Below are 17,477 nucleotides of genomic sequence, written 5' to 3'. Positions count from 1 at the left end.
GAAACACGTACACACGGATGCTAAACCCTACACAAATGCATACAAATACACACACATTAAAAAACCATGACAAAAGATAGTAATAGCCCGGATTTAAAGACATTAGACATACATTTACATACACAAAACAAGAGAGGTGACATAAGGAGACAGACAAGGAGGTATTCCGACAGGCTGGCAGAAAAGACACAAAAATGTATTCAAAACAAAACAACAACAAACATTTATACAGAGACACACACGAAAAAGGAAAACACACACACACACACACACACACACACACACACACACACACACACACACACACACACACACACACACACACACACACACACACACACCTCCCCTCCCCTCCCCCACACACGCATATAAACATACAAAAATAAGCTTTCTGGCGCGAGTTCATTTATCAGAGTAGCGTTGTTGTAAAAAAAATGCTTTGAAAATATATATAAAAATAAGCCCATTGCGTAATATTCATCATAGAAGCGTTCATTGCCGTGTTATATTCTGTTAGTATTTCACTTCGCGGAAATGCTCGCGGGAACATTTGCAGCGAGTGAGTGCCGCGATAAAAATCATAAAGCTGGTTAGGTGTGTTCAGGCGGAGAATTTGCTTAAGGTTTATTTAAATGTATTTGTTGCCGCTACGACCACAATCACCACCACCATCATCACCACCATCATCACCACCATCATCACCATCACCACTATTGCTACATCTACCACCACCGTCAACATCACTATCACCATCTATAACCCAACCACCACCACCACCAACATCACCACCACTTTCACGCCACCATAAGATAGACTATTCAAATGGGACGTAACGTCTTTAGTGGACACACACACACACACACACACACACACACACACACACACACACACACACACACTTATGTATCGTCACGCCTCCAATTGTGTTTGTCTTCCTCCTCCTCCTCTTCTTTACCTTCCTCCTCCTCCTCCTCCTCCTCCTCCTTCTCCTCCTTCTCTTCCTCCTCCATCACGCTGAGTTAGAAAAGAGGAGGTTTAAGTCCACTGCATTTTGTCTTCAGGGAGAAAATGTATAAAGATTTTGCCGCCAACGTTGACTTGGGGTAAACCTAATTACTGGGAGAGGGAGAGGAAGAGGAAGAGGGAAAGGATGGGACAGATGGAAAGACAGGAATGGGGAGAGACACAAAAGGGGACAGAGAGAGACATGGAAATATAGTAAAGAGGAGGAGAAGGAGGGAAAGAGAGGTGGAAAGAAGGAAAGGAAGAGAAAAAGAAGGAAGGAAGGAGAAAGAAGGAAAGAAAATATAGAAAAAAAGAAGGATAGAAAATAGAACGCGAATAGGAATATAAATGTGAAAGAGAAAGACAGAGAAAGAAAAAAAAGAAATCAAGAAAAAAGAAAGAAAAGACAAAATGGAGGACAAGAAATAATAGAAAAATAAAACATTATGAACAAGAGAAATTGAGGGAGACAAACACACTGAGAGAAGTAAAGAGAGAGAGAAGTAGAGAGAGAGAAGTAGAGAGAGAGAGAGAGAGAGAGAGAGAGAGAGAGAGAAGTGGCGGTGATGGAGGAGGAAGCATTAATTTTACGGATGCCTGGAGAAAACCTCGGACCGGCTGCTCGTTGGTGAATTAATCCGGGTGAAGAGGAGGAGGAGGAGGAGGAGGAGGAGGAGGAGGAGGAGGAGGAGGAGGAGCTAATGTTTTGTGGTACACGCGTGGTTTACCCAGATTAGTAATTGGAGTTAATGGTTTGTCTTAATACTCTCTCTCTCTCTCTCTTTCCGTTTTCTTTGTTTTCTTTTTCTTTCTCTGTCTTTTTCTTTTACTGGTTTCTTTCTTTTTGACTTTGTTTTTCTTTTTCTTTTTGTCTTTTTCTTTTCTTTCCCTTTTTCTCCCCTTTTGTCTTCCTCTCTCGCTTTCTCTTTTTCTTTATTATTATTTCTCTCTCTCTATCTATCTATCTATCTATCTATCTATCTATCTATCTATCTGTCTGTCTCCTACACCCATCATACAAATACAGAACAGAGAAATTGAAGTGTTCATTCTCTCTTTAGTTCCTTATTTTTATTTTATTTTTTAGATCCGCTTTTTTCTTTACAACTTTATCATTTTTTCGACTAACATTTTTTGCGGGCTTAAAAACTTATTATTAAAACATTATGAATTCAGACTATCATTTTTCTTCCTACAGTTTTGCAATTTTTCTTCTCTGGAATCGTAGTTTATATATATTTTATTTCATGGCGAACACCTTTCATTCAGGAATAAAACGCGTTGTGCCGTCACGTCCTGCACGAGCTGTTTCTGTCTCTCGTAAAAGCTGCGTTGTGTGAGGAGGAAGCGTCGAGTGTAACTGTGAAAATGGAAAATGGAAATAAATTAAACAAAGAAAGTGGAACATTGTCAAAGGAGGTCACAGAAATTCCACTCCTCGTCTCACTGTTTGCTCATATTATCGTATTTATTCCTAATCATTTAATTTTTGTTGAATATTCTGCTGTTTTTTTTTTTTAGTAATATATCTCAAAGTAATTTTTTCCCTACCTCTCCCTGTCCATCTAGATATCTTTTTTTCCCACAATCTATGCGAAAGAGTGTTGATTGACCGTTACTGTTTTCCGTTACTAACTTAACTTGATTCAGTCTTACTAAAATATGTGCAGATAGGTTCATTTAACAAGAACCAAGAGGATAAGACGAACATAAGTCTGCTGGCACGGGTAATACATATGTAGGGGAGATGAGTTAACCCGTTCGCTGTGATTGGCATGGATTTCGCCTTCACTGGTAGCCTGAAAACTTATAGGCCCAGGTTTTTCTCTGCCTCTGTGGTGGATAGTGGAGTGTTTCCCATGTGGTATTGGTGTGCTGGATATCCCCTCTTAAAATGCATGACTGTACATTTTCTTCATTGAATTATAGCAGACACTTTTTTGTTCCATTCCTATAGCTTGGTGATGTCTTCTTGTAGGACATCCGCATCCAAGGGGTTAACTAAGCATCTAAAAGTAGGAAGGGATAGGTAGATGACAGAGGTACAGATAGATAAAGTCAGCGAGCAAAAAAAACATGAAAGTGAGACAGTAAACTTAACTCTTAAATCACGAGGTATAAGTATGTAGAGGAGAAAAAAAAAAGTTAAAATTCAGCCGCAGAAGAAAAACAGTTGTGCGTCAAGTCAAAATCAACAACAATAATAATAACAATAATAACAATAATAACAATCACACGAGAACAAGTCACTAGAGAACGAAAAAATTGCAGGGACTAACTGGGAGGACTTCGTCAACATTCCATTACATAAGAACAAAACAATTCCCAGGACCAGTTTCACACCACCATCACACATATACAAATCATACCCAGCCTGAACCTGTACTCCCGAGCGCCATCTACACAACACACTAATAATATATAATCTATCTGGCAACACTTGAAAGGGTAACGAGGTCAGGTCATGAATAAGATAGTGGTCAGAGGCGGTGGAAGGGTAGGGGTGGGGGGTGAGGAGAGGTCAGGAAGGGTGAAGGGAGTGTCTGTAAAAGGGAGAGGAAAGGGTGTCAGAAATGGAAGGTCTTCGAAAGTGTCAGGAAGAAGGAAGGGAAGGGGGTGAGGGAGTGTTTGGAGAAGGGAAAGGAAAGATTGTCAGAAATGGAAGGTCTTCGAAAGTGTCAGGAAGGAGGAAGGGAAGGGGGAGGGGGGGAGTGTCTGGAGAAGAGAGAGGAAAGAGTGTCGGAAATGGAAGGCCTTTGAATGTGTCAGGAAGGAGGAAGGGCAGGGAGAGGGGGGGAGTGACAGGAAAACGGATAGGAAATGCTGCCAGAAATGGAGGGGGAAGTGTCAGAAAGGAGGAGGGAGGAATGGAAAGGGGAGTATCAGGAAATGGGAAGAGGTGGAGTGTCAGAAAGGAGGGAAGGGGTGAGGAACGTCAGCAAAGAGGGAAGGGGGAGAGTGTCAGGAATGGGAGAAGAGGGGCAAGTTACAAAAGTGGGAGTTGCAGTTTCAGTTAAGTGGGTAAAAGGGAGTATCAGGTAGGGAGGGGGGCATCGGGAAAAAGGGAAAGTAATTATCAGTAAGGGGGAGTAGGAGGTTTGTGGTGAAGTAAGAGTTAAGAGGGAAAAGTAAGGAGAGTTAGGAGCGTCATGAAGGGGTTAGGTCAGGGACATCAGGGAAGCGAGAGAGGGGGGGATCAGGAAGAGGGGAAAGGAAGTAGTTATCAGTAAGGGGGGGTAGGAGGTTTGGGGTGAAGTAAGAGTTAAGAGGGAAAAGTAAGGAGAGTTGGGAGCGTCATGAAGGGGTTAGGTCAGGGGCATCAGGGAAGCGAGAGAGGGGGGGATCAGGAAGAAGGGAAAGGAAGTAGTTATCAGTAAGGGGGGGTAGGAAGTTTGGGGTGAAGTAAGAGGTTAAGAGGGAAAAGTAAGGAGAGTTGGGAGCGTCATGATGGGGTTAGGTTAAGGGACAGCAGGGAGGCGAGAGAGGGGGGCATCAGGAAGAGGGAAAAGGAAGTAAGTATCAGTAAGGGGGAGTAGGAGGTTTGGGGTGAAGTAAGAGGTTAAGAGGGAAAAGTAAGGAGAGTTGGGAGCGTTATGAAGGGGTTAGGTCAGGGGCATCAGGGAAGCGAGAGAGGGGGGGGATCAGGAAGAGGGGAAAGGAAGTAGTTATCAGTAAGGGGGGGTAGGAAGTTTGGGGTGAAGTAAGAGGTTAAGAGGGAAAAGTAAGGAGAGTTAGGAGCGTCATGAAGGGGTTAGGTAAAGGGACATCAGGGAAGCGAGAGAGGGGGGGATCTGGAAAAGGGGAAAGGAAGTAATTATCAGTAAGGGGGAGTAGGAGGTTTGGGGTGAAGTAAGAGGTTAAGAGGGAAAAGTAAGGAGAGTTAGGAGCGTCATGAAGGGGTTAGGTCAGGGGCATCAGGGAAGCGAGAGAGGGGGAGATCAGGAAAAGGGGAAAGGAAGTAGTTATCAGTAAGGGGGGGTAGGAAGTTTGGGGTTAAGTAAGAGGTTAAGAGGGAAAAGTAAGGAGAGTTAGGAGCGTCATGAAGGGGTTAGGTCAGGGGCATCAGGGAAGCGAGAGAGGGGGGGATCAGGAAGAGGGGAAAGGAAGTAAGTATCAGTAAGGGGGAGGAGGAGGTTAGGGGTTAAGTAAGAGGTAAGAGGGAAAAGTAAGGAGAGTTAGGAGGGTCATGAAGGGGTTAGGTCAGGGGCATCAGGGAAGCGAGAGAGGGGGGCATCAGGAAGAGGGAAAAGGAAGTAAGTATCAGTAAGGGGGAGTAGGAGGTTTGGGGTGAAGTAAGAGGTTAAGAGGGAAAAGTAAGGAGAGTTTGGAGCGTCATGAAGGGGTCAGGTCAGGGGCATCAGGGAAGCGAGAGAGGGGGGGATCAGGAAGAGGGGAAAGGAAGTAGTTATCAGTAAGGGGGGGTAGGAAGTTTGGGGTGAAGTAAGAGGTTAAGAGGGAAAAATAAGGAGAGTTGGTTAGGTAAGGGGTATCAGGAAAGCGAGGGAGAGAAGGGCGGTAGTTTGCATCTCTCACCTTCCTCTTGGACTTAATGCTCTCCACCTGGCGCGGGGTCTGTTCTCCGATGCTGCGGCTCCCCCACAGCGTCAGACCGATCCGCACGTAGGTGAAGCCCATACAGGTGAGCGGCAGGATGTACGTCAGCACCATCAGCACCACAGTGTGTCTGGGGGCGAAAAGAGAGAGAGGGCGGTGCTTAGGTGGGCGGCAAAAGAGGAGGATGGGAAATGTGACTTAAAGAGGAAGAGGAAATGTTACTGCTAAGAAAGAGGTTAGACTGGAAATGATACTGAAGAAGAGGAGGAAGAGGAAGTTAGGCTGATTATGTGACAAGGGTAAGAGGAAGAGGAAGAGGAAAGCAGGATATGTAATTAAAGAGAACGAGATTAGGTTGGGAGCGTAAGTGAAGAGGAAGAAGGAGGCGGAGACTATAATTAAAAGAGAAAGAAGTTAGACTGGGAAATAAAGTAAAGAAGAAGAAATGGTTTAACTAAAGAAGATATTAAGCTGGGAATATACATGAAGAGGAAGAGGTAAGGCTGGGAATGTGGCTGGAGAGAAAGTGGTTAGTTAAGTAAAATCGATATGTGTAGAGAGGAAAGAGTGCTAGAAGAAAAATAAAAGACAAAAGCGGAAGAGGCAAAGCGGATAAATGAGGAAAGAGAAAAGCGAAGGAAAAGAAAAAGAGGAGGGGAAAGGTGGGCATTGAAGAGGAGTGCTGAAGAGAAAGAGGGTAGGCCAGTTAAACGGATAAGAGGAGAGAGGCGAGAGAGCGGATAAAGGGAGGAGGGAAATGATGGGTTTGGCGGCGGTGAAGCGGAGTGCAGAAGAGAGGAGGGATGGAGAGAAGGAGGGAGAGAGGAGCGGACTGGTTTAATGAAGTAAGGAGAGTAAAATCTTAGGCAAAAAGGGTAAAACGTGTAAGGAAATGAGGGGAATGCTGAGGGAGGGAGGAGAAGGCTAAGTAAAGTGGGTAGGAATGAGGTGGATTAAGAGATGAGAGGAGAAAGGCAGGAGGAGAAGGAGGAGGCAGAATGGATTAGCAAGATGTTGAGGTAAGATTAGCAAAGAGGTGAGGATGGTTTAGTAAGGGGGTGAGGATGGATTAGGCAAAGGGTGAGGCTGAATTCTAAAGACAGGATGAAGAAGGGGAGGGACAGAGACAAGGCTTGGGTGGGGGTACAGATTTGGGTCTACATAAAGATATAAAAGAGAGAGATTACGACTGTTTTAGAAAGGTTGCGAGAGAAAAGGTAAATTGGAGAAGGGAAATGAAGCCTGTATTAGCGAGATGAAGAGAAGAGCTGCAGGAAGGAAGAAGCAACTTAATTTGGGTCTACATAAATATATAAAAGAGAGAGATTATGACTGTTCTAGAAAGGTTGTGATAAAAGGTAAATTGGAGAAGGGAGATGAAGCCTGTATTAGCGAGATGAAGAGAAGAGCTGAAGGAAGGAAGAAGCAAAGTTAAATAAGAGAGCAAAGGATAATTTAGGAAGGCGGTAAAAATAGGAAAAGATAAATAGGAGGATCGCAAGACTGCATGAGCGAAATGATGAAGCGTAGAAGTACAGAAAGGAAAAAAAGAAGCAAGGTTGTGAGTCAGAGAGCAAAAGAACAAGGTAAAAATTGGTAGAAGATAAAAAAAGGAGAACTAGACTGGATGGGCGAGCTGGTAACGCGGAAAATTGCAGAGAGGAAAAAGCAAGGTTAAGTAAGAGAGCAAAGGCTATTTTAGGAAGATGGTACAAAGGAATTAGAAGGCAAACGTGAGGGCAAGACCGTATGACCGAGAAGGAGAAACGCAGAGTTGCCGCAAAGAAAAAGAAAGATTGAGAAGTTAGCAAAGACTGTTCTAGCAAGGTGGTAAGTATAGATAAAAAAAAGAAATCAAAGCAATACTGTATTACCAAGATGATTAAACTTTGGGTCACATTCACCGTTCACCATGGCAGGTTAGCAAGCCTCCAAACCAATACCAAAGAGTTAAAAAAAATTCCTTAGGTAGTGTTTTGCGTTCATTAAGTTAAGAAAGTTGTGGAAATCATACGGGAGATCTCTTGTGTATAGACTGTTGCATCGATAACCTAACCTATGGAGTCTAGAAGGTTGAATAGTTTGATTCGGTTGATTACAAAGCCACTGTGTTGAACTGTGAAATTGTATCTTAGAACTGCTGGAAGGAAGAATAAAGATTAAGTAAGAGAGTAATAGCTGTTTCAGTAATGTTGTAAAAGAAGTATAAGGCGGAAACAGGAGCAAAAACTGTATTACCTAGAAAATGAAGCGAAGACTTACAGGAAAAGAACTAGCAAGGTTAAGTATAAGACAGGAAAGACCAGACACTAAGAACACACTATCACACCTATTCATCACAGGGCAGGAGAGGCTAAGAAGAGACAGAGAGCGGTGAGATAGCGGCCTGACCTGAGGGGCTGAGACAAAGGGAGAAAGAGCCACTCGGTAAGGAGGGTTCGGGGTCCTTAGAGAAACGAGGGGAAAGGATCCGAGGGTGAGTGCAAGAGAGGTAGGTAAGAGGTTTGACCCTTGGGATGTGACTAGGGGAGGGGGACTACAGGGGGAGATGAGGGAGATAAGAGAGGCTGAAAAAGTGATGATGGAAGAGGGTAACATGGAGAGGGAAAAGAGAGAGGAAAGAGAGAGGGGAAGAGAGAAGGGAAGAGAGAGGGGAATAGAGAGGGGATGGAGAGGGGGATAGAGAGGGGAAGAGAGAGGGGGGTAGAGAGGGGAAGAGAGAGTAAAGTAAAGTGAAGTGAAGTGAAGTGAAGTGAAGTGAAGTGAAGTGAAGAGGAGAGGAGAGGAGAGGAGAAGAGAGAAGCGAGGGAATGTGTGTCTCAAAGGGTCGGAAAAAGCAAAACAGAATCACTTGACAATTTACTCTTTTTTCCCCCTTTTTTTTTTGCTGTGTCCGGGACCGAAGCTCGTGACGGTCATTAATAAGGAACGGAAAAGTGTGTTACCATGTTTTTTTTTACATTATGGAACTAAGTGTCTGAAATAAGCTTAAATTACTGAGCTGAGTGGATGAACATAGTAACACACACACACACACACACACACACACACACACACACACACACACACACACACTCTTATTTCTTCACACAAATGGAAAAATAAAATAAATAAAACGTCTGGAAATATAAAAAAAAGCTAAAAAATATAAAAGACATGAGGATAACTATTATTTTTTTCACCGTCAAAGAAAGTGAATAAAAAAACACACGAAAAGGTAAAGGAAAAGAATAACGAGATGAGGATAAAAAAAATGTCCCTCTAAGTAACATGACGTAAGGAGCGTGTGACGTGTGACAATGTTATTCCTTTTTTAACGTTTCAAACTGACAGACAGACGGAGAGCAGCTGTTTAAAAGTGAGGGAGAGAAACAGATACCTGGCAGCTGCTCGTGAAGGCTGAGGAGGGATTTTCATTTTAAATTCTCGCGCACGTAACATGATTTTTATTTTCCCTTGTGCTCGGTGTCATTATCGGAGACTCGTCACCGTGGCGTGCTGCTGCGTTAAGCTCTTTATGTAGTATATCATTTACGTGCATATATTGTTCTAAAGCAGTGGTAACAGGGCATTAGAATGACGTACTGCTATACTACTACAACTACTACTACTACTACTACTACTACTACTACTACTACTACTACTACTACTACTACTACTACTACTACTACTACTACTACTACTACTAATACTACTACTACTACTACTACTACTACTACTACTACTACTACTACTACTACTACTAATACTACTACTACTACTACTACTACTACTACTACTACTACTACTACTACTACTACTACTACTACTACCACTACCGCTACCACTACCACTAACTCTACTACTACTACTACTACTACTACTACTACTACTAGGTGATAATTACGGAAACCCGAATGCAATGGTAAAATAACGAAGAGGCTAATGATATCCGAACTAGTGACAATAATAATAATAAACGATGATGATAATAATAATAATAATAATAATAATAATAATAATAATAATAATAATAATAACAATAACAAGAAGTAGAAGAATCAGGAAAAAAATAAAGAAATAAGAACAAAAAGAAAAATTATTAGAAAACGAAAACTAAAGGACTGAAACAAAAAAAAAAGGACAAGGTCAAATAAAAAGAAAAAAACCGAGGAAAGAAAAAAAAACTACAAATAAAATAATAATAACAGTAATAATGATAACAATGATACCAACCCACCCATTGGCAATAAGCAGTTTAATAGAATATAATACTCTCAAGGTTAACAGACGGACACTCACTCGCGATGACAAGCGCCGTTTATTATCGATGATTTGCCCCGACGCCTGAAATAGCGGCTGTCTTACTCGGTTGGCGAATTTACGACTAACACTAAAAAGCGATTCACGTCACTAATCCAACTCCCATGTGTGTGTGTGTGTGTGTGTGTGTGTGTGTGTGTGTGTGTGTGTGTGTGTGTGTGTGTGTGTGTGTGTGTGTGTGTGTTTTTACAGCAAAGGAGACAGCTCAAGGGCACAAAAAAGTAAACATTAATATAAAAAAAAGCCCGCTACTCGCTGCTCCTAAAAAGAATCCAAAGAGGTGGCCGACAGATAAGTCAGTTTCGGGAGGAGAGGTGTCCTGATACCCTCCTCTTGAAAGAGTTCAAGTCGTAGGCAGGAGGAAATACAGATGAAGGAAGATTGTTCCAGAGTTTACCAGCGTGAGGGATGAAAGAGTGAAGATGCTGGTTAACTCTTGCATAAGGGGTTTGGACAGTATAGGGATGAGCATGAGTAGAAAGTCGAGTGCAGCGGGGCCGCGGGAGGGTGGGAGGCATGCAGTTAGCAAGTTCAGAAGAGCAGTCAGCGTGGAAATATCGATAGAAGATAGAAAGAGAGGCAACATTGCGGCGGAATTTAAGAGGTAGAAGACTATCAGTATGAGGAGGAGAGCTGATGAGACGAAGAGCCTTTGCCTCCACTCTGTCCAGAAGAGCTGTGTGTGGAGCCCCACACATGAGATGCATACTCCATACGAGGGCGGACAAGGCCGCTGTATATGGACAGCAACTGTGCAGGGGAGAAGAACTGGCGGAGACGGTACAGAACGCCCAGCCTCGAGGAAGCTGATTTAGTAAGAGATGAGATATGAAGTTTCCAGTTGAGATTTTGAGTTAAGGATAGACCGAGGATGTTTAGTGTTGAGGAAGGTGATAGCTGGGTGTTGTCAAAGAATAGGGGATAGTTGTTTGGAAGATTGTGTCGAGTGGATAGGTGGAGAAACTGTTTTTGAGGCGTTGAAGGACACCAGGTTCTTCTTGCCCCAATCGGAAATAATAGTAAGGTCTGAGGCTAAGCGTTCTGCAGCCTCCAGCCTTGAGTCGTTAAGTTCCTGAAGGGTGGGTCTTCTATTAAAAGAAATTGAATAATGCAGAGTGGAATCATCGGCGTAGGAATGGATAGGACAGTTCGTTTTGGAAAGAAGATCATCAATGAACAACAGAAAAAGAGTGGGAGATAGGACAGAACCCTGTGGGACACCACTGTTAATAGATTTAGGGGAAGAACAGTGACCGTCTACCACGGCAGAAATAGAACGGTCAGAAAGGAAACTGGAGATAAAGGTACAGAGAAGGATAGAAACCGTAGGAGGGTAGTTTAGAAAGCAAAGATTTGTGCCAGACCCTATCAAAAGCTTTTGATATGTCCAGCGCAATAGCAAAAGTTTCACCGAAACGGCTAAGAGAGGATGACCAAGAGTCAGTTAAGAAGGCTAGGAGATCACCAGTAGAACGCCCTTGCGGAACCCATACTGGCGATCAGATAGAAGGTCAGAAGTGGAAAGGTGCTTTTGAATCTTACGGTTAAGGATTGATTCAAAAGCTTTAGATAGACAAGAAAGTAAAGCAATAGGACGGTAGTTTGAGGGATTGGAGCGGTCACCCTTCTTAGGTACAGGCTGTGTGAAGGCATACTTCCAGCAAGAAGGAAAGGTAGATGTTGACAGGCAGAGGCGAAAGAGTTTGACCAGGCAGGGTGACAGCACGGAGGCACAGTTTTTAAGGACAATAGGAGGCACTCCATCAGGTCCATAAGCCTTCTGAGGATTGAGGCCAGAGGGCATAGAAAACATCATTTTGAAGAATCTTTATAACAGGCATAAAGGAGTCAGAGGGGGGATGAGTAGGAGGAATATGCCCAGAATCGTCCAGAGTGGAGTTTTTAGAAAAAGTTTGAGAGAAGAGTTCAGCCTTAGAGATAGATGAGACGGCAGTGTTGCTGTCAGGACTGAGAGTGGAGGAAAGATGAAGAAGTGAAGTTGGAGGAGATGTTTTGGCTAGATGCCAGAAGTCACGGGAAGAGTTAGAAAGCAAGGTTTTGACATTTTCTATTAATGAAAGAATTTTTGGTTAGTCGGAGAATAGATTTGGCACGATTTCGGGCAGAAATGTAAAGTTCATAATTAGCATTAGTTTGAAGGCTCTGGTATCTTTTGTGAGCTACCTCTCTATCATTGACAGCACGAGAACAAGCGTGATTAAACCAAGGCTTTTTAGCGTGAGGAGTAGAGAAAGAACGAGGAATGTATGCCTCCATTCCAGAGACAATCACCTCTGTGATGCGCTGAGCACACACAGAGGGTCTCTATCCTGGAAGCAATAATCATTCCACGGGAAATCGGAAAAGTACATCCTCAGGTCGTCCCACCGAGCTGAAGCAAAATGCCAGAAGCATCGCCTCTTCGGTGGGTCCAGAGGATGTACAGGAGCGATAGGACAGGATGCAGAAATAAGATTGTGATCGGAGGAGCCCAACGGAGAGAACAGTTTGACAGAATAAGCAAAAGGGTTTGAGGTAAGGAAGAGGTCTAGAATGTTGGGCCGATCTCCAAGACGGTCAGGAATACGTGTAGGGTGCTGGACCAACTGCTCTAGGTCGTTGAGGATAGCAAAGTTGTAGGCTTGTTCACCAGGATGGTCAGTGAAAGAGGATGAAAGCCAAAGCTGGTGGTGAACATTGAAATCTCCTAGGATGGAGATTTCAGCGAAGGGAGAGTGGGTCAAGATGTGCTCCACTTTAGAATTCAAATAGTCAAAGAATTTTACATAGTTGGTAGAGTTAGGTGAGAGATAAACAGCACAGATGTATTTAGTAATAGAATGACAGTGAAGTCTTAACCAGATGGTGGAAAATTCAGAAGAGTCAAGGTCGTGGGCACGAGAGCAAGTGATGTCGTTGCGCACGTAGGCGCAACATCCAGCTTTGGATTGAAATTTAGGATAGAGATAGTAGGAGGGAACAGAGTAGAGATTGCTGTCAGTAGCCTCAGAAACCTGTGTTTCGGTAAGGAAGAGAAGGTGAGGTTTAGAGGAGGAGAGATGATGTTCCACAGAATGAAAATTAGAGCGAAGACCGCGAATGTTGCAGAAATTGAGAAGAAAGAGGTTCGAGGAGTTATCAAGACACCTCTCGGGTCGGCAGCCAGAAGGGGAGTCCTCCCTGGGGGAATTTGTGGTCCCCCCCCCAGGCGGGGACTCCGAGGCATTGCTTAATTGAGCCATTTTGAATTTTGAATTTTGGAAAAAGGTGTATATGTTATGTGAATGTAGTGTGGTGTGGATAAAGAGAGGATCTGTCTTTAGAGAGCATGCTGAACTACTCTCCGGTGTTGGTGAGACAATAGGGAAACGGTTAGTGAGGACATGGGAAGGGTCTTTGGAGGGCTTCAGCTCCCTTCTCACCTCCCATATATACCTCACCGGGAGTGGCTTGCGCCCGTTCGGTAGGTGTCTTCCTACCTACCTGTGTGTGTGTGTTACTCGTCGTTAGATAAAAAAAATCTCATCTTAGTTTTTTTTTTTCGTTTCTAGTCAGCAAGCAAGCAAGTTACTCATTGTTAGATAAAAAAAAATATCATCTTAGTTATTTTTTTCGTTTCCAGTAAGCAAGCAAGCAAGTTACTCGTTGTTAGATAAAAAAAAAATCTCATCTTAGTTTTTTTTTCGTTTCTAGTCAGCAAGCAAGCAAGTTACTCATTGTTAGATAAAAAAAAATCTCATCTTAGTTTTTTTTTTCGTTTCCAGTCAGCAAACAAGCAAGTTACTCGTCGTTAGATAAAAAAAAATCTCATCTTAGTTATTTTTTTTCCTTTCTAATTCGTTTTTTTTTTTATTCATCAACTTTCCATAACCGTAAAAATTGAACAGCTGTCCTTTTGTCATTTTTTCCCCTTTATTTTTCGTGTGTTTATATATTTTCAGAACTATTTTTAATTTGTTTCTGTGTGTGAGATGAAAAAAAAGGTGTGTGTGTATGTGTGTGTGTGTGTGTGTGTGTGTGTGTGTGTGTGTGTGTGTGTGTGTGTGTGTGTGTGTGTGTGTGTTACTCGTCGTTAGATAAGAAAACTCATCTTAGTTATATTTTTCCGTTTCTAATCCCGTTTTTTTTTTTATTCATCAACTTTCCTTAACCGTAAAAAAATATAACACCTGTCCTTATATATTTTTTCCCCCTTTATTTTTCGTGTTTTTTTAATATTTTCAGAACTATTTTAATTTTGTTTCTGTGTGTGAGATGAAAAAAAGGAGTATGATGTGTTTATGTGTTTGTTTGTATGCGTGGGGGGCGGTTGCTGCGTGTGCGTGCGTGCGTGTATGTTTAAGTAAGTCACCCTGAAGAATAAATAATGAAACTAAATATGAAAGAAAACGAGAAGCCGTGAAACAAATGACTGTCTCGCCTCCACGCTGCGCACTTTTCCCGCTTTTCTTGATGACTCTGTTTTGCATTTCGTTCTCCGTTTTGGATTGCACAACTGACCCCCTTTCTCTCTCTCTCTCTCTCTCTCTCTCTCTCTCTCTCTCTCTCTCTCTGATATTGCTCCCCTCTTTCCCTCCCTCTCTTCCCTCTCCTCTTTTCTGCCCTCCCTTTCCTCTCCCTTCCTTTTTTCTCCCTTCTTCCCCTCTTACTCAATTTTTCACCCACTCTGTTTCAATTCCTCCTCTTCCCCTATCTCTCTCTCTCTTATCTAGTTTGATCCTTGTTTACGGTAATTTGCATTTTTTTCTCATTCCTCTTTTTTTCTTTCCCCTTATCCCCTTTTCTGCTTCCCTTTTCTCCCTTCTTTATTTTTCCTTTTTCTCTCAATCATCATTTTTTTCTCCCATGTCCTTCCTGTCTTGCTATTTCATTACCTATTTCTTTTCTTTTCTTTTCCCTTTATTTGCAAAGTTTACGTTTTCCTCTAATCTCACCTATTATCTCTTATCCTTTTTTTTCTTTCTTTTCTTTCTCGTATTATTGTTTTCATCCCTCTTCACTCATTCCTATTTCTATTTTCCTATTTTACCTTCCAGTCCTATTTCTTTGTCAACTCCTTTTTTCTTTTATATTTCGCTATTTACTTCTCCTTTTAATCCTCGGCTTACCACCCTCTCTCGTCTCCTCTCCTTTCCCTTTTCCTTATTTTCTTTTTCATAAATTATCTTTTCTTTTATCCAGCATTCTGTTCCTTGCCATTTTTCTTCGGTAGGAGGAACAGAAGGAGAAGGAATAGGAAGAGTAACTGTAAGAGGAGGAGGAGAAGAAAACATTGAAACAGGAGGTGGAGGAGGAGGACGAGGAGGAGAAAGGGGAAGACTAGGGGGAGGAAGTGGAAGAGGAGGCGGAAGAGATGTAAGAGGAGGAGGAGGAAGAGGAGGAGGAGGAAGTAAGAACATAACAAGAGTACTAATGAATTTTGGGATTATGTCGATGAGTTATGCTAATTACAGCGTAGATCATAAGGAGGAGGAGGAGGAGGAGGAGGAGGAGGAGGAGGCAGGGGAAGAGGAAGAGTAAGAGGAAGAAAAGGAGGATGAAGCCGGCGAAATCAGAAAGCAGTGTTAAGTAGAGAACGAGGAAGAGAAAGCCAGAACGAATGGAGAAGCTCAGGCAAAGGATTCCAGGAAGAGGAGGAGGAAGAAGAGGAAGCAGAGATGTTTATAAGGAGGTTGAGTAAGGGAAGAGGAGGAGCAGTAACAGAGGAAAGAGGAGGAGGAAGAGAAGGAGGATGTAGATAGGAGATGTGTGTAGGAGAAAGAAGAGAGACCTCCTATTGTTCAGGTATACTCTCGTTCTCATAGCTACGGTACAGTCAAGTCTTATTTTTTGTATTCATGAAAAGAAGTCCCTCACAAATCATCTATTCAAACCTAGAAATCCCGCTTATAGTGCAGAATAAATCTCAAACATCGTATAAAGACTTACACTTTCAACACGTACTTTTTATCTAGCTATTTAAACCTAGAATCACCGCTTTTAGTGCAGAATAACACAAATATCGTACAAAAACCAACACTTCCAATACTCCTTTTTTTCTGTTGAGCGTCAGTCCTTCCCTCCTTCCCTTCCTGGACCCTCGAGCCTGTAACCGGATATTGGCTCTCCATTTACCCAGCATGCCGCCGCTACACCCTCGTCTCCCTCTGTATTGCCTTCCCACGCCTACTTCACCCATTTACCCGGATTGCCACTTCTAGGACCTCGTCACCCCTTGCTCTTCCACCACCTAACTCACCTTCCCAGCATACCACTACTTTGAGAGCCTCGTCACCATCTCTATTGCCTTCCCTCACCTATTTGACCCACTTAACGTGTCTCCACAAGGTCCTCATCACAATCTATACTGCCTTTCCTTTCCCACGTAACCCATTTTCCCAGCATGTTTCCTCTTCTTGTACCCTATTTCTTTTTTAACCCACCCACCCCGCCTGTGTCATCACTTATACCTCCCTTCAGCCATGGTCTTATTTATATAGCTCGAGTGCTTTTTCAGACAATTCTCATCACCTGTAACGTCATCTATATCGCCACTTCCATGTGTTCCCTTCACTCTAGCGTTCTCCAATTTCTTCCTATCTCTTTCCTACCTCCATGCTCGCTCCCTCTACCTGTTTCTCAGTCACCCTTCCTTTACGTATATCGCCTCTTCCATGTGTTTCTTTCTATCTGACGCTCTCCAATTCCTTTCTACCTCTTTCCTACCTCCATGCTCGTTTCCTCTACCTGTTTCTCAGTCACTTTTCCTTGACGTAAATAGCCACTTACTTTCTCATGCGCTTCCCTCACTAACTTACTCATCTTTCCCGTCCGTCACCTACATCATACTCATCCCTACTCAAGACCCTCATTCACACACCTGCATCACCTTTATCACCAGCCACTCGCCCACCTGTGTCCCCCGTGTTAGTGTCAGGTCCCCCTCTCTTGGCCGCGTGTCAGCAGCTCCCCTCGACAGGATGCAGGACCATGCCAAAACGGGTGGGCCAAGTGCCTGCCAATATCAATTACCGTGACCTCGCTTACCTCCTCGCCCCGTCAAGGTGGATTGGACTGTTTGAAAGGTCTGTTTGTCGGTGCCGCTCGAGATCAACACGTGTTTGAAGTTTGAAGTTTCTTAAGGAATGGAGTGTCTTGCGATAATGGTTGTTGTTTTCGTGTTTCGGGTTCACTAACGGCAAAGGTATGTCAGTTTGTTTCCTTTTTCTATCTTGTATTTTTTTTCGTCTTGTTTCGTTATACTTGTTTCGTCTCTTCTAGTCTTCTCTTCGCTTTCTTATTCCATTCAATCCTCTCTTCAGATCTCTCTTCAAATTAACTTTTTTGTAATCATCTCTTCTTTCCTCTCCTCTCCTCTCCTCTCCTCTCCTCTCCTCTCCTTTCCTCTCTTCTCTTCTCTTCTTTTCTCCTCTTCTCTTTCTTCTCTTCTCATCTCTTCTCTTCTCTTCTCACACACACAAACACAACCCTCACCACAAAGACACACACACAGATAGACCGATATACACACCGACACACAGACACAGAAATAGATACAGACAGAGAGAGATTTAAGAGACTGCGATTGCCCTGGAAAGTCAAGTCGGGAGGGAGGCGGGAGATCCATTCATAAATCC

At 43.0% G+C, this 17,477-nt stretch overlaps 1 protein-coding gene across 1 annotated transcript in view; it reads right to left on the bottom strand.

Moving 5' to 3' along the window:
• The window catches only part of LOC126986544 (tachykinin-like peptides receptor 99D), a 49,687-nt gene that overhangs the window by 20,421 nt on the left and 11,789 nt on the right, over positions 1–17,477 (bottom strand). Inside the window, exon 3 of the mRNA XM_050842811.1 lies at positions 5,539–5,689. Within this exon, the coding sequence (XP_050698768.1) occupies positions 5,539–5,689 (151 nt within the window). The remainder of the gene's footprint in view (positions 1–5,538; positions 5,690–17,477) is intronic.

This window comes from Eriocheir sinensis, chromosome 62 (assembly GCF_024679095.1).
Source record: "Eriocheir sinensis breed Jianghai 21 chromosome 62, ASM2467909v1, whole genome shotgun sequence".
NCBI classification, from domain to species: domain Eukaryota; kingdom Metazoa; phylum Arthropoda; class Malacostraca; order Decapoda; family Varunidae; genus Eriocheir; species Eriocheir sinensis.
The sequence above is the reverse complement of the archived record's forward strand: the minus strand, read 5'-3'. Positions and strand labels throughout refer to the sequence as shown.